A 27,142-nucleotide genomic window follows, 5' to 3' on the forward strand; every position below is an offset into this window, starting at 1 on the left:
CCATGGTGTAATCACAACTTGAGTTCTGTGTGCAGTTCTGGTTACCACCATCTCAAAAAAGATATAGGGGAACCAGAAAAGGTACAGAGAAGAGCAACCAAAATGATAAAGGGGATGGAACAGCTACCCTATGAGGAAAGACTCAACAGGTTAGAATTCTTCAGCCTGGAGAAGAGATGGCTGACAGGAGATATGACAGACATCTATAAAATTAGGAGTGATTTGAAATGGTTACAGAGGAAACTTATTTACCCTTTCCAATAATTCTAGGACTAAGGGACATTCAATGAAGCTAAGGCATAGCACTTTTAAAACAAATCAGAGAAGATATTTTTTTTACTCAGCACACAATTAAACTGTGGAATTGTTGCCAGATGATGTGATGATAGCAGTTAGGGTAGCTAGATTTAAAATGGGTTTAGACAGGTTTCTAGAAGAAAAGTCCTTTTGCCATGTAAACTTGGGAAAGCCATTGTTTATCCCTGGTTATAGGCAAGAAGGGTTGGATCTATTCTTTGGGATTCTGCCTGGTACTTGTGATCAGGATGGCCACTGCCAGAGACAGGTCACTGGGCTTGCTGGACCCTTGATCTGACCCAATATGGTATTTCTCATATTCTTATGTTTTGACTTTGCAAATGCTCTCAGGGCTGGATTTTAAAAGGGTTACGCGCATAAGGTACTCGCGTAACCCTTTTAAAACGCCCCTGCGCGCACCGAGCCTATTTTGCATAGGCTTCCGGCGTGCGCAAAGCCCTGGAATGTGCACAAGTCTCGGGAATTTCCTGGGGGGGGGGCGTGTCGCGATCCGCGTGTCATCGGGGGGGGCGTGTCGGGGGCGTGATGCGGCCTGCGTGTCATCCGGGGGCGGCGCCACGGATGTGGTTTCGGCCCGGGGGCATTCTGGGGGCATGGACGTGGTCTCCAGACCAGCCCCCGGACCGGAACATGGCGTGCGGCAGCTGGCCCAGCTCACGTAAAGTTACGACTGCCTCGAGCAGGCGCAACTTTTGCGACAGAGGTGGGGGGGGGTTAGATAGGGCCGGGGGGGTGGGTTAGGTAGGAGAAGGGAGGGGAAGGTGGGGGGAGGCAGAAGGAAAGTTCCCTCCGAGGCCGTTCTGATTTCGAAGCGGCCTCGGAGGGAACGGGCAGCGCGCGCAGGGCTTGGCGCGCACAAGTTACACAAATGTGCACCCCCTTGCGCACGCCGACCCTGGATTTTATAAGATACGCGTGGCTACATGCGTATCTTATAAAATTCAGCGTACTTTTGTTTGCGCCTGGTGTGCGAACAAAAGTACGTGCGCGCGTAGATTTATAAAATCTACCCCTCATTGTACTTTGTACATTGTTTACATTTTCTTCTACTTTAATATCTTTTTCTTCTATCAGTTAATAACATTTTCTTCATACCTCTTAGCTATATTGTGATACTTCAATATATATGCTCTGTAAGCAAATATTGACATCAAGATGAGTAAACCAATTGCCTTACCATATGGTTGTCTGAGGCCATGAAAGACTGTTACTCCATACGGTCTCAGTGAGGACTGGAAGACAACCTGTGGATTGGTTTCTGTAAACTTATTGGCCTTCATCACTGCTAGCCTTGTCCAATCAGTATAATATAAATTATCCTCAAAAAGGCTTATTCCAAAGGGATGTGGAATCAGTGAACCTCCATGAATTATTGTTTTTCTGATTAAAAAAGAAAGTTTTTAAAAATAAATATATAATTTGAAATGTTGTTACAGAGATAAATTCAGTTATATTTAATTTTAAAACATTTGTATACAATACCTGGTGGTTGCTCACATTTTCTGATATCAATAAATAATTTAGCTAATTACTTTTATTGTTCCAAGAGCCACGTTCCTATTCTATTGTACAGTGTTACTATGGAGTCTTCATATCCATCACTTCTGAGTTAGGGGCCGTTCTGGCCTCCAGGAGGTGAATAGCATCCAAATACTGGCTTATCCCAAATATCTATTGTTGTAAAAGGGGATATTTGGCTACTACTATCTGGAGTGTTCACAAACACTCAAAATGTTATTCACCTGGGTATAATAAAGATATTTTTAATGGACAGGAGATGAAGCCCACTATCCTTTCCTTTGTTAGGTTCCTCGGCATCTCTGCTCCAGCACCCAAAGGTTTATTTATCCACCTTGATAAACATGTGGCCACCCCTTGGTCCGGATTATGAATTACCCCTATGCTTAGGGTGGGAAGTACTGCATGAGATATTATATTCACTAATATGATTTATCTTCAGATTCATAGCCTGAGTGGGGGATGAGACAGGGTCCCAGTCACCTTGATACCACAATTCTGTACCCTTCCCAAACGACCTCTGACTTGTGGCACCACAGACCAGATAAAATCATCACATCAGAATAAAATGGTAATTAACTTTTTCATTAGTATTGTGCACATAAGACAGTAAATCCAAACAGAATATTAAAATGGGAAAGTACAATAGTGAAGTATACGATAAACTTACAGTTTTCTTATTTTAAATCAAACAATGCAAAAATAATACTGGGTATGGCCTGTTAGCCAGGGCAACCAATATACTCATAGATAGTAAAAAAAAAAAAAAAAAAAAAAAGGGCAGTAAAGTACACAGCTTTTAAAAATTGTCTTTACCACTGAGTAATCAAAAAGGAGGGGGGGGGGGGCAAATCCACCCAATGTCAGCAGTGTGTACAGGGTGCACCCTGTCTCAAACACAAAACTGGTGGAAAAAATAAATAAAGAAAATAAAGATAGGAAAATAAATCAGGGAAGCTAACTAATTTGGCAGTGCAATAATAATGGGAGATTTCAAGTACCACAACAGACGTTACTCTTTATCCACTGTACAACGAACTGTATAACCTCGAAAAAAATGTATCACAGATTTCAATTACCCCAATATTGACTGGGTAAATGTAACATCAGGACTTGCTAGAGACATAAAGTTCCTGGATGTAATAAATGACTGCTTCATGGAGCAACTGGTTCAGGAACCAACAAGAGAGGGAGCTATTTTAGATTTAATTCTTAGTGGAACGCAGGATTTGGTGAGGGAGGTAACGGTGGTGGGGCAACTTGGCAACAGTGACCATAACATGATCAAATTTAAACTAATAACTGGAAGGGGGACAATAAGTAAATCTGCAGCTCTAACACTAAACTTTCAAAAGGGAAACTTCCATAAAATGAGGAAAATAGAAAAAAACTGAAAGGTGCAGCTGCAAAGGTTAAAAGTGTTCAACAGGCATGGACATTGTTTAAAAATACAATCCTAGAGGCGCAGTCCACATGTATTCCACATATTAAAAAAGGTGGAAGGAAGGCAAAACGATTACCGTCATGGTTAAAAGGTGAGGTGAAAGAGGCTATTTTATCCAAAAAAAAAAAACCATCCTTCAAAAATTGGAAGGAGGATCCATCTGAAGAAAATAGGATAAAACATAAGCATTGTCAAGTTAAATGTAAAACATTGATAAGATAGGCAAAGACAGAATTTGAAATGAAGTTGGCCATAGAGGCAAAAACTCATAATAAAAACTTTTTAAAATATATCCAAAGCAAGAAACCTGTGAGAGTGTCGATTGGACCATTAGATGACCAAGGGGTTAAAGGGGCTCTTAGGGAAGATAAGGCCATTGCAGAAAGACTAATTGAATTCTTTGCTTCCATGTTTACTAATGAGAATGTTGGGGAGATACCAGTTCCGGAGATGGTTTTCAGGGGTGATGAGTCAGACGAACTGAACGAAATCACTGAGAACCTGGAAGATGTAGTAGGCCAGATTGACAAATTAAAGAGTAGCAAATCATCTGGACCGGATGGTATGCATCCTAGGGTACTAAAGTAACTCAAAAATGAAATTTCTGATCTATTACTTAAAATTTGTAACCTATCATTAAAATCAACCATTGTACCTGAAGATTGGAGGGTGGCCAATGTAACACCAATGTTTAAAAAAGGCTCCAGGGGTGATCTGGGTAACTATAGACCAGTGAGCCTGACTTCAGTGCTGGGAAAAATAATGGAAACTATTCTCAAGATCAAAATCGTAGAGCATATAGAAAGACATGGTTTAAGGGAACACAGTCAACATGGATTTACCCAAGGGAAGTCTGCCTAACAAATCTGCTTCATTTTTTTGAAGGGGTTAATAAACATGTGGATAAAGGTGAACCGGTAGATGTAGTGTATTTGGATTTTCAGAAGGCGTTTGACAAAGTCCCTTATGAGAGGCGTCTAAGAAAACTAAAAAGTCATGGGATAGGAGGCGATGTCCTTTCGTGGATTACAAACTGGTTAAAAGACAGGAAACAAAGAGTAGGAATAAACAGAGAGCAGGCCTGGTTTCAGTCTCTTAGAGAAAGTCCACGGTCTACCAGTTTTTCTTTCCCAATACTTGTCAAGGACATGTTGGTATATCATGCGACATCATAGTCTCATTCTGCTGCTTGTGCACATATTTGTTGCAAACAGAACAAATGCTCAAAAATGTGGGACTGATTTTCAGAAGCATTTACATGCTTAAAACCAGGTTTTACACGTGTAAATGCAGTTTACCTGTGAAAGTGGGCTTTTAAAAATTGCTACAATATATATCATTGAAATGTCAATAGGTTTTACTTGTATTAAGTGAACTTAACGTGGATAAATGGCTTTTCAAAATTGCTATGATAACATGTTACATTTACTAGTGGCGTAGGCAGAACTGATTTTTTCGGTGGGTCCAAGGTTAACAAGGGTGAGTTTTATGTATACAGGTCTGAACCCTATTAGTTGTACTCTTATTGCTAGTGGCTGAAAAGCATCAATGAGTATTACTTTACTGGGTAATGTTGGGACTTAAAGTTTGGGAGAGAGTGAAATTGTGGAGTAAATTAATGTTTTGTTTGTGTCCTTTATTAAAAAAGAAAGGTAGATAATTCTAAGTATGCGTGTCTGATAAAAAGAAAAGAAAGGTAGGTAATTCTAAGTGTACATTCCTGATAAAAAAAAAAGTAAGGTAAGTAATTCTAAGTGTGAGTGCCTGATATAAAGAAAGCAGAGTTGTTCTCCCAGGACAGCAGGATGTTAGTCCTCACAGATGGGTGATGATATCAGATGGAGCCCTGTCACGGAACACTTTTGTCAAAGTTTCTAGAACTTTGACTGGCACACTCAGCATGCCCAGCATGCCACTAACCCTGTGGCCAGATGAGGACCCCCTTCAATCTCATTTTATAGCAAAAAGCAGAGCGAAAAATAAAATTACAAAACGTAAGCGAACCCAACTCTGCGGGGTGGCGGGCGGGTTTTGTGAGGACTAACATCCTGCTGTCCTGGGAGAACACCTGTTACAGGTAAGCAACTCTGCTTTCTCCCAGGACAAGCAGGATGGTAGTCCTCACAGATGAGTGAATAGCAAGCTGCAGGCTGTCCCCGAAACAGAGGAGGCCAACAGAAACCCAACAACATGCAGCAAGCACAACAATGGGGGTGCTGTTGGCAACAACGGGGAAGCTTGAACATCACATGGGCCCTAGGTAAGAAGAGTTGGGTTGTTATACTGGAAACAGATTATGGCAGACAGACTGACCAAAGACGCTATCCTGTCGACTGCCCTTATCCAAACAGTAATGCGAAATTGTGGAGGGAAGTCCACGTCGCGGCCTTGCAGATTTTGGCAATAGGGACTGCCCAGAAGTGTGCCACTGATGCTGCCATGGCCCTTACTGAATGCGCTTTCACTCAGCCCTCGAGCGGAAGGCCTGGTAGCAGTAGGCAATACAATCCGCTAACCAATTGGAGAGGGTCTTCTTGCCCACTGCAACTCCCAGTCTATTCTTGTTAAAGGAGACAAAGAGTTGGGTGGACTGCCTGTGGGCTACAGTGCGCTCTAAATAAAAGGAGAGAGCACACTTGCAGTCCAAGGTATGCAGAGCCCGCTCAACTGGATGAGTGTGGCCTCAGGAAAAAAGTGGGCAACACAATGGTCTGATTTAGGTGGAAGTCAGTTACTACCTTAGTCAGGAACTTAGGATGAGTGCGCAGTACCACCCTGTCATGGAAGAACCTCGTGTAAGGCGATAGGTCACTAGGGCCTGCAGCTCACTGACTCTGCGAGCAGAAGTAACCACCATGAGGAAGAAAATGTTCCAATTGAGGTGCTTGAACTTGCAGGAGCGCAGGGGCTCAAACGGAGGCCGCATGAGCCACACCAGCACTATTTTGAGGTCACAGGCCACAACAGGAGGATGTAGTGGAGGCTTTAGTTGTAGTAAACCTCTTATGAAGTGCCCCACTAAGGGCTGCACCGAGACTGGGGTATCGCCCACCCCTTGATGGTAGGCGCTAATGGCACTCAGATGTACCCGAATTGAGCTTGTCTGTAGACCAGACTCCAAAAGGCACCAGAGGTAGTCCAAAAACCTCGGCGTGGGGCAAGAGAAGGGGTCAAGGCCTTCTTGCGTGCACCATGAGGAAAACCTTTTCCACTTTGCCCGATATGACTTCTGCATGGAAGGCTTTCGGGAAGTTACTAGGACCTGTGAGACATTAGCAGAAAGGTCGAGGGACTGGAGTACCAGGCTTTCAACATCCAGGCTGTCAGGGACAGGGACTGGAGGTTTGGGTGGCACAGCCTGCCCTGATCTTGCTTGATGAGGTCGGGCGAGGTGCCCAGGCGAATGGGCTCCTGGACAGAAAGCTATATTTAAAAAGGGATCCAGGGGTAATATAGGAAAAAATAACCCTTGCTGTAGTTACACAATGTTATTATATTCTATCTTAGGAGTTACCACCCAGGAAAGAGATGTAGGCATCATAGTGCATAATACACTGAAATCGTCAGCCCAATCTGTTGAGGCGAACAAAAAAACAAACAGATTGTTAGGAATTATTAAGAAGGGAATGGAAAATAAAATGGAGGATGTCATAATGCCTTTGTATCACTCCATGGTGCACCTGTGTGCAGTTCTGGTCACCACATCTCAAAAAAAGGATATAGCTGCAGTGGAGAAAGTTCAGAGAACATAAGAACATGCCATACTGGGTCAGACCAAGGGTCCATCAAGCCCAGCATCCTGTTTCCAACAGTGGCCAATCCAGGCCATAAGAACCTGGCAAGTACCTAAAATGATAAGGGGCATGGAACGGCTGCCCTATGAAGACAGGCTAAAGAAGTTAAGGCTGTTCAGTTTGGAGAAGAGACGACTGATATGATAAAAGGGATATGATAAAATTCTACAAAATCATGAAAGGACTTGAACAAGTTAATGTAAATCGGTTTACTCTCTCAGATAACAGAAGGACCAGGGGGCACTCCATGAAGTTAGCAATTGGCTCATTTAAAACAAATCAAAGACAATTCTTTTTCACTCAGCACATAGTTAAGCTCTGGAATTCATTGCCAGAGGATGTGGTTACAGCAGTTAGAGTAACTGGGTTTAAAAAAGGTTTGGATAAATTCCTAGAAGTTAAATCCATATACTACTATTATGGTACTTAATAAGCAATAGTAGCTTGTGTTCTATGTAATGTTTGGGTACTTGTGACTTGGATTGGCCACTGTTGGAGACAGGATACTGAGCTTGATTGACTCTTGGTCTGACCCAGTATGGCATATCTTATGTTCCTATGACTGGAGGGAGGACATTAAGTAAATCTGCTGCACTAGCATTAAACTTTCAAAAGTGAGCCTTTGATAAAATGAGGAAACTATTTAGAAAGAATTAAAAAGTACAGATACAAAGACATCGCATAATACCCAATAATTAAAATGGCAGTCAATCAAGAAAAATAAATTTTAAAAGCCACCTTTACTTACCCTCTCCAGCAACTCTCCTACTCCTTTCCCTTCCAGGCCAATAGCACTCAAAGAAGCAGCAAGGGCTGCTGAAGCTCTGTCCTCACAGTCCTCTTCCTTAGCGCCCACAACCAGTCACTCATACAGACACACATGCACCCACCCCCAATTAGACACCACGACCAGTCTCAGTCTCTCTCACACCAGTCATCTTCCAGACGAGTCTCTCTCTCACACACAGAAGCACTTCACCTCTCTGACCAGTCTCTCTCTCAATGCTTCGCTTCTTCCACAGGGATGAATTACCAGCCCTTGTTTCACAGACCCTGAAGACTCTGGGGATCCCAGGCAACGGACCCTATGGCAGAACCAAAGAAGAACCCCCATCTTGGTGTCCCTTCGTAAGGCCTCATGCTATTTACCAATGATGGAAGCAATCCAGGAATTCATTGACCTGGAGTGGGATGCCCCAGAGGCAAGCTTTAAAGGAGGTCGGGCCTTGGAAGCCTTCTACCCTCTGGAACCAGCGACCAAGGAATGCCTGTGTTTCCCAACAGTGGATGCCATGGTCTGTGCCATCTCGAAGTGAACAACCATTCCCGTAGAGGGAGGGGCGGCATTGAAGGATACTCAGGATAGACGATTAGAATCCATCCTTAAGCAAGCATTTGACCTAACAGCTATGACACTGCAGATAGCTTCCTGCTGCACTCTGGTGGCACGTTCCTGCTTGCTCCTATCAAGAGAAGCAGATAATTCCGGAACATATGCCGGTGAAACTATTGAACCTGCAGCAGCCTTCCTGGCGGACGCAAGGTCAGACCTGGTGCGTACCTCAACCAGAGGAGTAGCCTCAGTAGTGGTGGCCAGGAGGCAGTTATGGTTGCGGAACTGGTTGGCAGATGCGACTTCTAAGGCGAATCTCACAAGAATGCCCTTTAAGGGATCTCTCCTATTTGGAAACGAATTAGAGAAGTTAGCCAGCAAGTGGGGCGAATCCCCAGTGCCTCGGCTACCGGAAGACAGGGGTAAAAGATCCCAATACCCCTCCCCCAGAAGAACTAGGGGCAGAGGCTCCCAACATTTGACCCTACAGGAACTCATCATTCCATGTACCTCGCCCCTCCGGAAGGTCCCAGCCCTTTCGGAACCGACAAAGCAAGAGAGGAACAGGCCCGGGGGCAGGCTCGAACCATGCTTCCCAATGAGAATGGGCCAACCCATCCATAGGAACAGGAAATAGAGGGTCGGCTTTCCCTCTTCTACAAACATTGGGTCAAAATCACATCGGACAAATGGGAACTAAATATCATTTGAGAAGGCTACTCTCTGGAGTTTTGCAGCATCCCTCGGGACAAATTTATGATATCACCCTGCCACTCCCACACCAAGAGACTGGCAGTGGAATCCACTCTGGCAAGACTACTCAGTTTGAAGGCTATAACTCCGGTACTTATGCCCCAGAAAAATGTGAGGCGTTATTCCATCTATTTTATCGTTCCCAAGAAAGAATGATCATTCTGACCCATCTTGGACCTCAAGAATGTTAACCATCATCTGCGGGTACTACACTTCCGCATGGAAACTCTCCGCTCCGTAATAATGGCAATACAACCAGGAGAGTCCCTAACCTCCCTGGACCTCTCTGAAGCCTACCTTCACATCCCAGTCCATCAAGATCACCAGCGTTTTCTACGCTTTGCGATACTGGGACACCATTACCAGTTCCGATCACTACCCTTCAGAACATTCTCCAAAATTATGGTGGTCGTGGCGACAACACTAAGGAAGGAAGGAATCTTGGTACACCCTTACTTGGATGACTAGCTAATCAGGGCAAAGTCTTCAGAAGAGAGCCAGCAGTGACCAGCAGAGTCAAGAACCTATTGCAGGAACTCGGTTGGGTCATGAACACGGTCAAGAGCAGTCTGCAGCCCTCTCAGTTTCTAGAGTACCTGGGGGCCTGTTTAGACACCAACAGAACAAAGTATTCCTCCCTCCCCTGAGGAGAAGGAAGCTGATGGAACAATTACGACAATTGATGACCAATACATGCCCCAAGATTTGGGACTATCTTCAAGTCCTCGGGCTCATGGCATCAACCCTGGAGGTCATTCCGTGGGCAAGGGCTCACATGCGACCACTCCAGTGCTCCTTACTGTCACACTGGATGCCACTGTCCCAGTTCTACTCAATTTGTCTCCAACTACCAGCAGAGGTACGTTCTCAGCTTCAGTGGTGATTACAGGAAGACCACCTAAGCAGAGAAGTAAGCCTATCCCCACTGAAGTGGTGCGTGCTCACCACAGATGAGAGCCTACGAGGGTGGGAAGCCCACTGTAAGGAACTGACGGCCCAGGGACAATGGAGCAAGGAAGAGGCGGGATGTAACATAAACCGCCTGGAAGCTCGAGCAGTCAGACTAGCGTGCCTGCGATTCAGCCACAGACTCCGAGCCAAAGCGATTCGAGTAATGTCAGACAACGCTACTACGGTTGCCTACATCAACTGCCAGGGAGGAACCAGGAGCCAGCAGGTGTCTCTGGAGATAGACCCTCTCATGGCATGGGCGGAGGTAAACCTACAAGGGATCTCGGCCTCCCACATCGCAGGAAAAGACAACATCTCAGCAGACTTCCTCAGCAGAGAGAGCCTGGATCCAGGGAAATGGACACTGTCTACCACAGCCTTCCAACTGATAGTAAATCGCTGGGGCCTCCCAGCCATGAACCTACTGGGCACTGAGAGAGGTGGCCAAGTCCCCAGATTCTTCAGCCAGAGATGACAGCCAAACTCCCAAGGGATGAATGCCTTCCCCCGATGGCCACTACTGGGCAAGATCATCTGCAAGATAGAACACCACAGGGGACTAGTTCTACTAGTGGGCCCTGGATTGGCCAAGACGCCCATGGTACGCAGACATGCAAAGACTCCTTACGAGGAGCCCTCTGTGCCTACCTCCACACAGGGACCTTCTCCAGCAGGGCCTGATTCTTCACGAAGATCCATCTCGATTCTCTCTTATAGTCTGGCCCTTGAGAGGACTCGCCTGAAGAAATGCGGTTACTCGAAGGCTGTGATTGACACCCTGCTCCGCGCATGCAAGTTCTCAACATCTCTGGCATACATACAGATCTGGAGAATATTCAAAGCCTGCTGCGAGGACCGTGGGATATTCCCGCGGACGGCCAAGATCCCCATGATTCTGGAGTTTCTACAAGACGGTATGAAGAAGGTGTTGTCACTCAACTCCCTCAAGGTCCAAGTAGCAGCTCTCTCCTGCTTCAGAGCCGAAGTGAATGGAATCAGTCTATCAGCTCATCCAGACTTGGCCCATTTCCTAAAAGGGGTTAAGCAACTTCGGCCACCCCTAAAGTGGCTGGTGCCGTTATGGAACCTCAATCTGGTATTAGACTTCCTAGCGGGGGCTTCCTTTGGACCAATGTGCGGTCTGTCCCTATGCCTCTTAACATTGAAGATGGTATTCCTGGTTGCAATATGTTCAGCTCGTTGCATCTCCGAACTACAGGCACTATCCTCTCGGGAACCGTTCCTTAAGTTCACTCCTGGAATGATACAGCTGCGCACCGTTCCCTCCTTCCTACCGAAAGTGGTTTATGAGGTTCATTTCAACCAAGCCATCTCCCTACCATCTCCGGATGAACATAAGGACTCATGCCTTCTAAATATCGGCAACTCCTGGTGTGATACCTGGAAAAATCGGAATTGGTGCGCAGAACAGATCGCTTGTTCGTTCTCCACAGAGGAAGAATCAAGGAGAAGGGGCCTCGTGGGCGACCTTAGCTTGCTGGATTGAGTAAGTAATCAAGGCAGCCTACATAGAGGGAGGAAAGCCCTTACCCCTACAAGTTAAGGCTCATTCTACTAGGGCCCAGGCAGTATCTTGGGCTTAACCAAGCTGCTGTTACCCGCCGAGATCTGTCGGGCGGCAACGTGGTCCTCCTTACACACTTTCTCCAGGTTCTACCGCCTGGATGTTCAGACCCGAGAAGACACAGCCTTCACATGGGCAGTACTAAGTGGGCCACGGGCAGCCTCCCGCCCTGTCTGGGAGTAGCTTTTGTACATCCCACTGGTCCTGAGTCCATCTGGCTACACGCTAGAAAATGGAGAAATTACTTACCTGATAATTTTGTTTTCCTTAGTGTAGACAAATGGACTCAGCATCCCGCCCACGGCTGCCCCAGAGAAGGAGGACCTCAGAAAGCAAACCTCGAGATTAAGCAAATACAGGTAAGCCATTGTCTACCCCTAGTTCAAGACACCCACAGTTTGTCCGATGTTGGCGTTAATTGGTTGAGTGCACTGGCGGTCTCCAGTTTTTTAAATCAGTTGAATTAATTCATCAAGTTTAATCAGTTTTAATCAAGTTATTTAAGCAAATATATATCCACAATGGCTTTTCGAAGAGAATACTGAAGAGCTGAGGTCACTGCAGGGGTATATCTAGGGTAACATCAGCTTTGAAATCTGACTCCATCTCCAATCTGCGAGCAGAAGAGCACATAACCCACTGGTTCTGAGTCCATCTGGCTACATGCTAGGAAATTGGTCTTTAGATGTTGCATGAGTTAAATGGCAGCAGGAACTGAAGACCAGTTTTCCACATTCAGCCTATGTTGCAAGTTTTTCAGCCATTCGAACTATTACATGCAATATTCAAATGAGAGAAACTCATAACAAGATTCTGTACAGGCTTTATTTTTCCCCAACATCAAGCTAAGCTCAAGGACTGTTATGTGTGTTTAAAATGCAACCAAGGCATTGCTCATTTGGGCCACTCACTTTGGGATTGTGATTGCATTAATCTCTCCTGGAAGAAGGTTTTTCATTATGCTGGCTCCACATATGTCTGTCTCCTCAGATGGCATTATTTGACATATTTTTTACATCATTTTTGGGGTCTCTGAAACAAATTGTGGATCAATAAAGTCTTCATTCTAGCGGCCACAGCCTTTCTTCGTTTTTGGAGATTCATGGATGCACCCTCAATGACTCAGTGGCACAATAGCATTCAAAATTTATTGATCATGGAATTCCTTTCCTGCAAACATTCTTCTTCTTTTCAGCTTAAGCAGCAGTCATTGGATGTTTGGATACCCTACATCATGTCCCTACATCACATATTCTGGAGCCGGATATTGAATAGTATCGATGACTAATACATTGTTAAAACTGACTATTCATGACTTCTCAGCAGTGAGGGAGGGTGAATTGGAGTTGGGGCTGGGGGTAGGGTTTGGGAAAGGGTGGTAATGGGTTGGCTAGGTTCTTCTGCTATGTAAAATGTAAAATGTTCCATGAACATGTGGTATGTATCAGAGTACACTATGTACTATGTTGAAGCTTAATTTGTTTGTGTCACACATTGTTAATAAACAAATTTCAATATAAAATAGTCAATTCCTTGGAGCTGGATAAATGCTCATTTTCGACCCAATTTTAAAAGGGCCATGTGTGTGAAAAACGGGGGTTATGTGCGTGGCTGGGCCTTGCGTGTGCCGTGTACATTTTAGAATGGGCCTGGCCACACGCATAAGCCATGTTACATGCCGAAGTGCCAGGCCCTGCAAAAGGGGTGGGCCAGGGGGCATGGTCTGGGCAGGGAAGGGAGGGGAGGGCAGGGCAGGGGGTGGGCCAGGACAGCTACATTAGCTGCTGTCTCAGAGAAGTGCGCGCTGGCCAGCTGGCTGGCGCTCAATTACTTCTGCTCCCAGGAGCAGTAAGTATTAAAATAGAAAAATTAGGAATAGGTAGGGTTAGATTAGGGGTTGGGGAGGAGAGGGGAAGAGGTGGGAAGGGTAAGGTTAGGGATAGGAAAGCTCCCTTCACAGTCATCTTCTTAATTGGAGGGAACTGGGGGAGACCCGATTGCATCGCACACGTAATTTTCTAATATTACCCCCCCCCCCCCCCCGTGTGCAGAGCAGGCCATCCACCCGCACATGCGTGCGTGGATATGCGACCCGTATTTTAAAACATGCGTACCGAAGCGCATCTACAAGATAAGGGAGCCCTGACCGACGTGCCGCAAATGCGCAGTAGAGAGCAGCTCTACCGCACATGCGAGCACGTCGGCCAGAGCAGAGCGTGCCCCAAAAAAAAAATGGCGCCTGCTCCTTAGGAGCAGTAGCGGCAGCGGCAGCAGCCATGAGCAGGAGCGGCGGCGGCAACGAGTGGGAGCGGGAGGAGCAGTAGCTGCGGCGGCAGCGACAAGCAGGAGCGGCGGTGTGCACGAGGGAGGGAGGAGCAGTAGCGGCGGCAACGCGCGTGCACGAGGGAGGGACACCCCCCTGTCTGCCGGTTGTGGATGAGCTGAAAGGGGAGGGGAGTGAGTGAGGGGAGGGAGGAGAGAGTGAGCTGAGGGGGAGGAGGGAGGAGAGAGTGAGCTGAGGGGGAGGGAGAAGAGGGAGAATAGAGGGGGGAGGTGAGAGGGAGGGAAGAGAGAGTGAGCTGAGGAGAGGGGGAGGGAGGAGAGAGTGAGGAGAGAGTGAGCTGAGGGGAGGGGGGAGGGAGGAGAGAGTGAGGGGAGGGGAGGGAGGAGAGGGAGAATAGAGGGGGGAGGTGAGAGGGAGGGAGGAGAGAGTGAGGTGGGGGGAGGGAGGAGAGAGTGAGGTGAGGTGAGGGGAGGGGGGAGGAGAGGAGAGGGAGGGAGGGAGGAGAGAAAGAATAGAGGGGGAGGTGAGAGGGAGGGAGGGAGGAGAGAGTGAGGTGGGGGAGGGGAGGGAGAATAGAGGGGGGAGGTGAGAGGGAGGGAGGGAGGAGAGAGGGAGGTTGGGGGAGGGAGGAGAGAGTGAGGGGAGGGGGGAGGGAGAGGGAAGGAAATGGACCAAAACATTTTTTTTAAATGTAGCCTGTTGTTACGGGCTTAACGGCTAGTGTTGTTATAAAATCAGCGCGTCCGTGTGCGAATGGGGAATCCTTTTAAAATCGACCCATTAGGGCACAAAGCCTCACTTCCTGGTGTCAAATCAATGGAAGTGAGTTTTGACAGGGCACAGCCACCAGCGTATCATTTCATAAATCCCAGACATGTGGACTAGCTCAAGATATACTTAGTTTTCTTGATTATGCAGTCATGGAGCCTTTTCCACCAGGGCATAAAAGCTTGAAGTGATACCCTTAAGCAACTCTCACATTCAGACATCATGGTTTTCCTTCAAGCAAGACAAGATATCATCACTACAATAATCAATCAAGAACATGTTATGAGTCTGTAGCAAGACTTGAAGCTACAGATATACTTTGATGACATGGTGCTTGAGAAGGGAATCAAAGTGAGATTTTAAAAAATAAAAATGAATCAAAAAGAAAATTTTAAAAAGTCACCCACGTTTCTGCCATACAGGGCTGAGGAAAAAAATCTTAATTCTTGATATGAGAAACAAATAACAATGAAAAGCACAAACTTAATATAAATAAGAAGGTCTAACAAGAAGAAAGATTTGATTGGAAAGGAGATTACAAGATTTTATGAAGAGGACAGCTGCCAAAGATATACTCCTCTGTTAAATAGGAAGATGGTTGATTCTAATCATTCCTACTGGTGCTTGAACTTTCCAGAGTTTGGTAGAAGGCCATATAACCCATCAGTATAACTCTTTTACATATACTTAATTGGAGAAATAGGACTGGATTCCAAGGGCCACAATTATGGAATTTGAGAGGAAAATTCCATAAAATGAGCCTTTCAGGTTTATACAGATATTCACAGATTATAATTATTCAAAGGATTCAAATACAGTACTAAATTTCAGATATCTGAATATAAAGTAACAGCTTCAGGTATATACATCTTAACCAGGTCAAAAAGATTGCACAGAGTAAATATGGAGATGATAGGTAACGTATTCCAGTGAAGATGAATCTGACAAATAAGATACATAATAAAGCCAAACTAAAGCATTATTTCAGTGTTACAGCTAGGGATGGCAGAGCCATTTTAGATCCTAGCTGAACCAGGGAATATGCTTAATAAAAGTTGAACTGGAGCAGGCCACAAATTGGTACTGATAAATCTAACATTCACGGCAATGACCAAGGGGCAACAAATATTACACCATTTACCAATTTGTACTAAGATCTTAGTACAAACTGATAAATCTAAGTCATTTGCAGTTCAATTCAGACAAAGCTAGGCATTGGCATCTCAGCCTGAATGGCTGAGTTTTTCCTACCTATGGAGGCCATCGTAGGTTGTGGTTTCAATATAATCATAGCGGCTGTCTACCCAATAAAGTCTCTTTGACACAATATCCAGAGTTATGCCAGCTGGCCATCCTAATTTTGTTTTGATCAAATCTTGACGATTTGTACCATCCATGAAGGCTCTTTCCAATTTAGGTTCTCCAGATAGACTATCCCAGTCTGAGAAAAATAAGTAACTGAAAAAAAAAAAAGAATATTTCATAATTTCACAGATTTTCAATCAAACATTTTATGCTAAACTATAAAGTAATTACAAAATCATTCATTTGAAAGAAATACTGTTTCACAGATTACATTTGTGTTGGGTTTTAAACCCCTTTCCACCCTCCATCTTTCAACCCCCTATTCAGATATCATGTTTGGGAGAAGGGGCCATCACATCCCTTTCCAGGCCAGCCCACACCACATCCAGCATACATCCAGGTCCAAGCAGACCAGACAGATAATGAGATGTGAACTCAGATTTCCAGCATGAAATGGTATGACCTAAGACAATGGGCCAGCCCTTATTGATTACATTTTGATCACAAAGGTGTCATGAAAGTATGGTATCCTTCCTGTAAAATCTACTAGATAAATGCGCAGTAGAGAGCAGCTCTACTGCACATGTGCAGCGGGAGAGCACGTCGGTCACAGCGGAGCTAAGATGGTGCTGGGAGGAGGCAGGAGCGGCGGCGATATTGGGCGTAGCAGCGGTGGTATGGAAGTGTCGGGTGGGCCGAGCTACAATAGCTGGGAGGAGCGGCAGTGGCGATATCGGGAGGAAATGCAGCGGCAGGAAGGAGCAGTTGAAATGCGCGCCAGGGAGGGATCCCCTGAGACCTCAAATCTCCGTGAGCGGGGCCGCGCTGAAGAGCACAAGAGGGAGAGGGAAGGGGGTGTGGATGAGCTGGGAGGGGTTGAGAGTGAGGGATGGGATTGAGAGAGGGTGGGGAGTGACTGAGGGAAGGGGAGGGAGAATGAGGGGGGAGGTGGTAGAGGGAGAATGAGGGGGGAGGTGAGAGTGGGGGCAGGGAGTTTGAGTGGGGGCAGGGGAGGGAAGGGGGGGTGAGTGACTGAGGTGAATGAGCGAGGGGAAGGGGGAGTGAGGGAAAAGAAGTATAGATGAGTGCAGTGTCCAAAAACGGACCGAAAACATTTTTTAATGTAGCCCGTTCTTACGGGCTTAACGGCTAGTGCTTATATAATATACAAACAAGAGACACAGAGTAGATCCTTCTCTGTGGTGGGTCCTGTTCCATGGAATTCCCTCTCATGAGACCTCATAAGAACATAAGAAAATGCCATACTGGGTCAGACCAAGGGTCCATCAAGCCCAGCATCCTGTTTCCAACAGTGGCCAATCCAGGCCATAAGAACCTGGCAAGTACCCCAAAAACTAAGTCTATTCCATGTAACCATTGCTAATGGCAGTGGCTATTCTCTAAGTGAACTTAATAGCAGGTAATGGACTTCTCCTCCAAGAACTTATCCAATCCTTTTTTAAACACAGATATACTAACTGCACTAACCACATCCTCTGGCAACAAATTCCAAGGTTAATTGTGCGTTGAGTAAAAAAGAACTTTCTCCAATTAGTTTTGAATGTGCCCCATGCTAACTTCATGGAGTGCCCCCTAGTCTTTCTATTATCTGAAAGAGTAAATAACTGATTCACATCTACCCGTTCTAGACCTCTCATAATTTTAAACATCTCTATCATATCCCCCCTCAGCTGTCTCTTCCAAGAGCAAACTCCCCACACATCCCTTTCTAGCTGTTTTGTACAGAGCAACAAAGGTAGACAGGGAAAAATGACAAAAGCAGTTAGTGAAAATTGGTACCTCAAATTACCATCCAAGGCAACTTCCCCCAACACTTATCAAGTCACACACCCTAAACACCCAGACACAATCACACACACACAGACATCCACATCCAGAGGGCCAGTGCAAGGGTATTTGGCACCCTAGACCAGCGGTTCTCAACCGGTGTGTTGCGACACACAGTGTGTCGCCAAGCACCAGCAGGTTTGTCACAGCTCTCGGTGTTCCACTGCCCCACTTGTGCTTCCCTTCTCCCTAGGGGCGGGGCTGAAGAATCGAGAGACGCTGCACGCCACCACTGGAGGCCAGGCCGGCAGGGCCGAAGAGTAAAGAGACCTGTGCGCCGCTGCTGGCGAGGCCGAAGAATGGAGACGCTGCGCGCCACTGCTGGTGGCTGAAGAGTGGAGAGACCTGCGCCCTGCCACAGGCAGGGCCGAAGAGTGGAGAAACCTACGCACCGTCGCCAGCGGGGCTGAAGAATGGAGAGACCTGCGCACCGCTGCCGGCAGTTGAAGAGTGGAGAGACCTGCGCACCGCTGCCGGCGGGGCCGAAGAATGGAGAGACACTGTGTGCCGCTACCCTATTAGTTTCACTCCACGTTAGACATGCGTTGTAGAGGCGCTAATTCCCTTATTGCATAAGGGGATTAGTTAGCGCCTCTACAACCTGCATCCAACTGCAGGTTATACAGTGCGCTGAGCTCAGCGCACTGTATTGCATCGGCCCCTATTTTAGGGACACTGTGAATAGTTTGTGGCCACACTCTGAAGTTACCAAAATACTCCTGCAATAAGGTAAGGATGAAGTTACTATTATAGGACTGTGGTCGCTCAGTAGCAGCCATGGATGGAGAAACAGCCAGGAATACAAAAGTGAGGCCAGACTCTGACTGGTTCCACACAAACAAAAGACTTTATTTATAGGCAAATCAAAATATAACATAAAGGTCGCTTACCTCAGTAGTTCCTTGTGTTAACAGTCATTTATAAGTAGTTTGGGCATAGGCTGGCTTTCTGCCTTTCCCCTGGAGCCTTCTATCCCATTCTTGGCCCTGCCTTCTTATGCTAGGCTGCAGGGATTCCCTCTGGGCCCAGAATCCTTTGCTGGCTTGGATTTTAAAGAGGACCAAGCCAGATAGCTGTGGCCAATCCTTTAAGGTGCTCTGATGGAGTTTCTTATATACTCTCTTACAAGACTCTCTATATTTAACATCAAAACTAACCTTTGAAACTACTAATACAGTAGACAGAAAGATGGCAAAATCATTCAGAAATTCCAACCAGATACTTAGGGCCTGATTTATAAAATATTAATCTGTATTAGCCACAAAATGAGGGAACACCTTTCATAAATCAGGTCCATATAATATGTTTGATTTGATATTTTTTGACGCTATGGATATTTAATACACATTACTCACCCAACTGTTGGGTCAAGTGCAATCCCTCTGGGGTTTCCCAGATTTTCAGCAATGAGGGTTACACGGTTCGTTCCATCCACGTTTACCATATCTATTCTGTTCACACTGGTTTCTACTACATATAATTTATTGTTTACCCAGTCCACTGCTAAATTTTCTGGTGTATCCACTGAAACATTTAAAACCTCATAGATGTCTGAACCATCAATATTCACAGAAAAAACCTGAAACATAAAGTGAATATTATTTCTTTGATGCTACAGTATCTATTGAATGTCATTCAATTAAAAACTTATTCTGGAAAAAACATAAAAAACTTATGTTGATCTACTTTAGAAGTCAAAAATAGACTGTAATAATAGTAGAGATCATTTGGTTTGGTTTAAATCTTGGCAATATGGCTCATTAACTAGATTTAGACTTATATAACATGTCAATTAGCATATATAAAAGTGTTCAGAGAAGTTCAGCAATTTATGCACATATAACTTTTACAAAATAGCAGCTTGTGTGTGTGTACATATGAACCCCACCCTGGAACATCCTTACACTGCCCCTTTTGTTTCCCCTGTTAAATTATCCACATGATACTGCAAGTACATGTGTACTTGTGAGGCATTTAAAATATCACATACGAGCATACTTCATGCTACTTACTCGTGTATATGCTATTTTAACACGTGCAACCTCTGCACAACTCTTAAAAATTCACTTGTTAGTTTGTATCTTGAACTTAACTCCTGTTTCTTTTTTGCCAGATGTACTCCAATGCTCACAGTTCAGTCCATTATTGGTCTCTGGTAACCCCTAATGTCCTTAGAAATATACTTGAGCATAAAACCACACCTCAGCTACAATGATACTTGAATTAAAGAACGCCCTAGGTCCCGCACCAAGAATAAGTGACTCTCACTCTAAATCAAGGACTGTTATTGAATACCTAAGCAACTGTTATACAAAAGTGGCAAAACTGGGAAAAGCACAATAAAAACAGCAAGAAAATACTCCACAAACCAGAAATAATTCCAGTCAGCATGACAGAATTTTAGTTCAGGAGTTCTCAGGTCTGGTCCTCAAGGGCCACACACAGGTCTGGTTTTCAGGATATCCACAATGAATATTCATCAAATGTACCTACATACCTGTGATCTAAAAACACGGCTAATTTACATAGTTTGGTTACCTTGAAAACCAGACCTGTTTGCAATCCTTAAAGACCTATCTTCAGAATTCCTGTTCTAGTCTCTGACAGGATATAAATTGTTAGTGCTAGAACATAAGAACTACCATACTGGGTCAGATCTAGGATCCATAAAGGCCAGTATCCTTTGTCCAACGGTGGAAAATCCGGGTCATAAGTACTTGGCAAAATCCCAAATAGATCCTTATATTGCTAATGCTTGGCAATAAGTAGTGGAGTTTCCCAAGTCCACCTGGCCAATAACAGTTTATGGACTTCTCCAGGAATTTGTCCAAACCCTTTTTAAACACAGCTACACTAACTGCCTTAACCACATTCTTAAGCAATGAATTTGAGAGCTTAATTGTGCATTGAGTGAAAAAAGAATTTTCTATTTGTTTTAAATGTGCTTCTTGCTAACTTCATGGTGTATCCTCTAGTCTTTGTATTTTTTGAAAGAGTAAATAACCAATTTACATTTACTTGATCCAATCCATTCGTGATTTTATAGACCTCTGTCATATTCCCCCTCAGTTTTAGCCTTTCCCAAAGATGAGCCATTCCATCTCCTTTATCATTTTGGTCACACTTCACTGTACTTTTTCCAGTTCAGCTGTATCTTTTTTGAGATGCAACAATCAGAACTGCACACAGTACTCTAGCTGTGGTCTCACTATGGAGCATACAGAGGTATTATTACATTCTACATTTTATTTTCCATTCCTTTCCTAATAATTCCTAACATTTTGTTTGCTTTTTGACCATCACTGCACATTTAGCCAAAGATTTCAAAGAATTGTCCATGATGACTCCCAGATCCTTTTCCTGAGTAGTAATTCATAATGTGAAACCTAACATTGTAGGTTACTTATCACCATGTGCATCAGTTTGTTCTTGTCCACATTAAATTTCATCTTCCATTTGGATGGAGATTCATGAGACAGAATAAAAACTATTTAGTATAGAAACTGCAACATTTTGTAAACACATTTAAAAAAAATTACTTCATGTTGAATTATAGCAAAGCTCATGTCTTCCAATTTCTAATAAGCAATGGAACAATACACTGTCAATATTTCTTATCCTGAGTTCTATTGCAGCCCTGTCTAGAATACACAGGAAAAATCAGATATTTATCATTCAGAAAAAAAATGATAGCTTTACATTTAAAAGATCAGGTTTAAGATAATTCTAAAAAAAAGCATGCCTACTATTTCTATTATAGGCATTTGGACTCTATTATGAATAAAACTGAAAGTTGCTCAAGAGACAACCACATGATAGCATGTTTTTGTTAGACACATCACATATAGTATAGCATGAAAGTTGTGGTATAACATAAAATATCTCAAGGTTTGTGAGATAAATAGCTGCTTTCTTCCAGCATAAATGGAAAAGGTCTCAGCTTTTTATGCTTCCAGGTTTAACACCTTCTCCAATTATATTTTGTTTGAAATGTATTCCTACCTTATCTTGCACTGTATCTGTCCAAAATATTCGATGTAAGTAAAAGTGAAAGTCCACACCAACAGCGACTCCACGGTTTTGAGACTGCACCAAGGTACGCATGCTTCTCCCATGAATGTCTCCAGCCAGCAAATCACGTCCATTAGAAAAAATTATCAAGGGCACCCCAGCTGAAAATAATACCAATTATTAACAAAGCTACAAAAAAGGCACTCTAGGCACTCAAAACCCAGTTCGGGCAGAAAATGCTAGAAGCAATATTAGTAGCAAGCACTACCAGCATTACTTTTAGAGCAACTGAGGACATCAAAGAGCGCAACAAAGATACTACCAGCTTCTGGCATGGCCTTGAGAATTTGGAGGAATTCTAGGTGGGACGGGTAGGAGGAAGTAGAAGTGTTAGTATGGCAGGAGGGTGGGGTAGGACAGAAGGGTTCCTGGAGGTATTCTTTGAAGTTAGATATCATGGGGGAGGGCATCGGTCTGCTTTGGCCTTAAATGTTATACAATTCTTTTGAGGAAATGGAAGAATGGTGGAGTATATGGCTTAACCATTTATATATTTAATATTGCTGGCTACGTTCTAAGTTATCCAGGTAAACTATTTTTTTCAATTAGATTTTTAATAAACAGTTATCCACATACAATTTCGACATGTAAAACAAAAGACAAGAAATATAATGTAGATACACAAACATGGTAATAGAAAGGATCCCCCTCCAACTTCCCCCTGCCCAAAAAAAGCCAGAACTGTTAATATCCAAAATCAAAGGAAGAGATAAGATACAGTAGGATATGACCCCAGAACCCAGCAAATGCCATAAGAGGGTACACATACCCCTAGAACAAACATTAATTGCCTAAGTTAGAATCTGAACAGTTTTGCTTCCAGATAGAACAGGCAACCAAATCTCAAACTTGGTCATAGACTTTCGCCTCATAGCATTGAAGATATTCCAATGTTATATCTTATTCAATCATAAAATGACCTGATTCACTTTGGGAGACTCTCTTTGCCTCCAGCAACAAAACTAATTTAGGTGAGTGAGGCACTGTCTCCCCAGTTATCTTCTTAATCAAACAATGTCTTCCCAAAATTGCACAATAAGAGGACACTCCCACCAAATAAGGTAGAAGTTTCCCCTCTCCCCACAATCTCTTCAGCAAGTATCAGAGACTTGTGAAAACATTTTGTGTAAGCGGACTGGGGTAAGATATCATTGCAGAAGCACCTTATATCCATTCTCCAAAAGAGATGCAGACAGTGAACTCCTCCTATTAGCTACAAATTATAAATCCTACTCGGAGTCAGAAAGAGTCTCCCCTAAATCCGCCTCCCACGCTTTAATATGTGCAGGTTTAGTTACGGAATCAATGCTGAGTAAAGAATATATGGCAGTAATCACCCCTTTATGCCTATCTGCTCTTTCGCATAAGACTTCCAGATAAGTTCTACCTTTTAAAATATCATTAAATATCCCTGTTTAGCAAATTGCCTAACTTGCGAGCTGATACAGTAAAAAACGCAGGAGAGCGGGCGAGCGCCCCGCTCTCCTGTGCGCGCGATACATTAAAAGAATTTATTTAATTTAGGCCCGGCGGTAAAAAGAGGCGCTAGGGACACTAGCGCATCCCTAGCGCCTCTTTTTGGACAGGAGCGGCGGCTGTCAGCGGGTTTGACAGCCGACGCTCAATTTTGCCGGCATCGGTTCTCGAGCCCGCTGACAGCCACGGGCTCGGAAACCGGACTGCTTTTCTGTGCATTTTTCCCGGTGCCGGCAGAAACTAGCGCCTACGTTTGGGTAGGAGATAATTTCTTAGAGTAAAATGTGCGGCTTGGCTGCACATTTTACTTACTGTATCCCGCGCGCATACCTAATAGGGCCCTCAACATGCATTTGCATTTTGAGGGCACTATTAGGTGCCGCGGGTTGGATGCGCATTTTCCTCCCCTTACTGAATAAGGGGTAAGGGAAAACGCGCATCCAGGAGCGCACTGTACTATATCGGCCTGTTGGTAATAGAAGAATCAATTTCAATCTGAAAGACCAAATTTCTTCAGCAGAAGACCAAATGGAAGCACCTCCCCTCCCCCAAATGTGTTCCAACCTTGATAAATCTTTATCCCCCCAATATTTTAGTATGCCAAGGGAGAATCCCAGGGGGAAAGCAACTTTATGAAACAATGCGGACCTGATAAAACAGTCCTGCCTACCAATCATAACAATCTTTCATTGAGCCCAAACCCTTAAAGCATATTCATTGTGGATATCCTGAAAACCCGACTGGCTGGTGGGCCCCCAGGATAGGGTTGGGGACTATTGCCTTAAAGTATTAATAGTACAAGGTGATATCACCCGTATAAGTTTATAAGTTACCTTGGCTGCCACACCAATGATTCCACTGGCATGCGACCTATAATTGCTTGTTCAATTTCCACCCATTGTTTAACTTCTCTCTTCCTTATGCCAGTCTACAATGGCATGTAATTGTGATGCTGCATAATACCAGTGTAAATTAAGGAATCCAAACCCACTTCTCCGTTTCGGCAAATACATGTCCTAGTGACTCTAGGTAGCCTATCTCTCCAAATAAAATCAAAGATTTGCTTCTGCTAATACTTAATATAGGTGGTACCTCCAAAATCTTTTGTGATGTTTTCATTTTCAGAGACGGGTTTGGCCATTTCGAATCCACTCCCAGATCATTGGGGTTTTTTCTCATTAAAAATTTGTATTAAAAAAAAACAAAAAACAACTCACCTCAACCCTTCCCATTTATTTAAATATAAATCCCCCTCACCAGCAGAGTCACCCACCCTCCCTCCCAAACCCAGGACGCACCCAAAGTCCGTGGTGGTTTAGCAGGGGGCCCCGGAGCCATCTTCTGCTCCCAGGCCAGTGGCTACAATTAATCAAAATGGCGGCCCTTTGCTTTACCATGTGATAGGGACTGCCGGTGCCACTGGTAAGGGCAAAGGGCAGCCGGCGCCATTTTGGATAATGGAAGCTGCCAGTCCAGGAGTGGGAAATCACTCCCAACCCCCCCCCCCCCCCCCCGCTTGACCACCAAGGACTGAGCCTTGAGAAGGTCAGGAGAGTAGATGGGGGGCTCTGCTGGTGGGGGTCTTTATATTTAAATAAATGAGAAGGATTGGGGTGGGTTGGTGTTTTTTTTTTTAATGGTGCATTTTTTTTTAGCTACGATTGGGACAAACCACATGAAATTTTGTGGGTTTTCCCTTCATTTTTTTTAAATTCCTGAAATGCAACGAATAGGAAATATTGCAAACTACCACCCATCCCTAATACACTTTGATATCTAACCTAGACTAAAAATTTGGAGACAGAGTGACTAACATGACCACATCCAGATATTCAGTCATATTGCCCTCCACAATGGTCATGTCTTCGCTATACAAATCTTTGTAAAAATGAAGGAAACTATGTCATATATCAGTAGGTGAGGATGACAACTTCTTATGGTGTTTTAATTTTAATAATCTGATTCTGAGAGAATTTGTTTTTAAGTTTCCTGGCTAATAATTTACAGGCTTTGTTGCCAAACAAAAAATTCTTGATGAACCAGGTCCAGATGATAGGCCATGATATCAGAATCTGACGAAAGAAGTTCTTGATAACAATTTTTGAAAAATCTTGGGAGAGAGAGTATTCTTATGTAATGTTTCCAACCTTGCTAACTCCTCAACCAGCTCTAACTATTTCTTATTCTTTTCTTTTTTAATGTAGGCAGCCTTTGCTATCAGTTTTCCAAAAAGGACCATCTTGAGACACTCCCAGACTGTTGGCGGAAAGATTTCAGTTGCAACATTAAACTTAAAATATTCCTTAAATTTCCCCCACCAGTTGTTGGCAATATGCCTCATCATTTAATATAGTGTTGTTGAATCTCCAAAATTGTCTTCTATCTTGTGTTTGAAATTGAATCCTTAACAGAACAGGAGCATGATCGACCAAGAGATATGTCCCACTTCTGCCCCAATGGTTTTAGTAACCACCTCTTTTTCCACCAAAAGAAATCTATTTTGGGAATAAGAAGAATGAGATCTAGAAACAAAAGTATAATCTCTGGATGAAGGGTTTACAACCTCCAAACATCCGCTAAATTCCATTCATTCAAAAAAGTGTTAAGACTACTTCGCTCTCCTTGAGGTAATGTGTTTGATCCAGAGGAATCAGGGATGGAGGAACCACTAGGCGAGCTAGGCCTGTGCCTAGGGCGCCAAGACTTAGGGGGCGCCGTGGCAGAGTTTTGAAAGGGCAAAAAGTGCCTTTTCAAAATTCTGCCAGCCCCCAACTCACCCTGCCTACCCCCCCCCCCCCCCCAATGCCACCCTCCCCCCTGGTGGTCCAGCAGAGGGCCTGGGAGGGATCTGCCGCTCCCGGGGCCTCTGCTGCCACTAACCAAAATGGTGCCAGTGACCTTTAGCCCCTACCATGTGATAGGGGCCAAACCAATGACACCGGTAGCCCCTGTCACATGGTAGGGGCTGAAGGCCACAGGGGCGGATTGGCCTATCGGGGGATCAGGCTTCCCCCGGTGGGCCGGTCTAGCTGATCACGTGGCCAAAGTCTCCGGCTGTGCCGATCTTCTTTCTATGTGTGTGTGTATGTGTGTGTGTTTCTGTGTGGGTGTATGTAGTGTGTATGCGATGTGAGAAAGGAATGGAACTTCTGTGTGGGTGTATGTGATGTGTATGAGAGAAAGGAATGGAGCTTGTGTGTGTGTATGTAGTGTGTATGTGAGAAAGGAATGGAGCTTGTGTGTGTGTGTATGTAGTGTGTATGTGAGAAAGGAATGGAGCTTCTGTGTGTGTGTATGTAGTGTGTATGTGAGAAAGGAATCTGGCAGTTTTAAAAAAAATGAAATGTGATAATACATATACCTCAACTTTTGTGCTGGAAGCACAACTTTTGAAAAGTTGGATGAAAGATGGAATTACTGAATTTTAAGCATCCCTCTTCTGGAAAATAAAATTTAACTTAAAGTGGGTAGAGACAAATATTAAAGCAAAAAAAAAATTAAAATATTTAAAACGTTCATCTCAGCAAAATCACAAATTTAAGATACTGATGCCAGGTGGGGTTTGGGTTGGGTTTTTTTAAGCATAATTTAAGCATGAAGACTAGAATAATTCCAATCTGAAACGGGTTTGCTTTTTTTTTTTTTTTTAATCCTTTAGAAAATGAATATTTTTAAATGACTAAGACTGGAATCT

The 27,142-nt window shown here is 44.2% G+C and overlaps 1 protein-coding gene across 3 annotated transcripts in view; it reads right to left on the reverse strand.

Annotated features, from left to right (window-relative positions):
* LRP2 (LDL receptor related protein 2) overlaps positions 1 to 27,142 on the reverse strand; it is a 769,913-nt gene that overhangs the window by 533,693 nt on the left and 209,078 nt on the right. For all 3 annotated transcript variants that reach the window (XR_003857363.1, XM_029605680.1, XM_029605679.1), the window contains exons 11-14: positions 21,904 to 22,073; positions 19,257 to 19,480; positions 16,000 to 16,206; positions 1,496 to 1,698 (exon numbers count right to left, since the gene is read on the reverse strand). Coding sequence is in view for 2 of the 3 variants with exons in the window: in XM_029605680.1 (XP_029461540.1) it covers positions 1,496 to 1,698; positions 16,000 to 16,206; positions 19,257 to 19,480; positions 21,904 to 22,073 (804 nt within the window). In the remaining variant the exon portion in view is untranslated. The remainder of the gene's footprint in view (positions 1 to 1,495; positions 1,699 to 15,999; positions 16,207 to 19,256; positions 19,481 to 21,903; positions 22,074 to 27,142) is intronic.

Source organism: Rhinatrema bivittatum, chromosome 6 (assembly GCF_901001135.1).
Source record: "Rhinatrema bivittatum chromosome 6, aRhiBiv1.1, whole genome shotgun sequence".
NCBI classification, from domain to species: Eukaryota; Metazoa; Chordata; class Amphibia; order Gymnophiona; family Rhinatrematidae; genus Rhinatrema; species Rhinatrema bivittatum.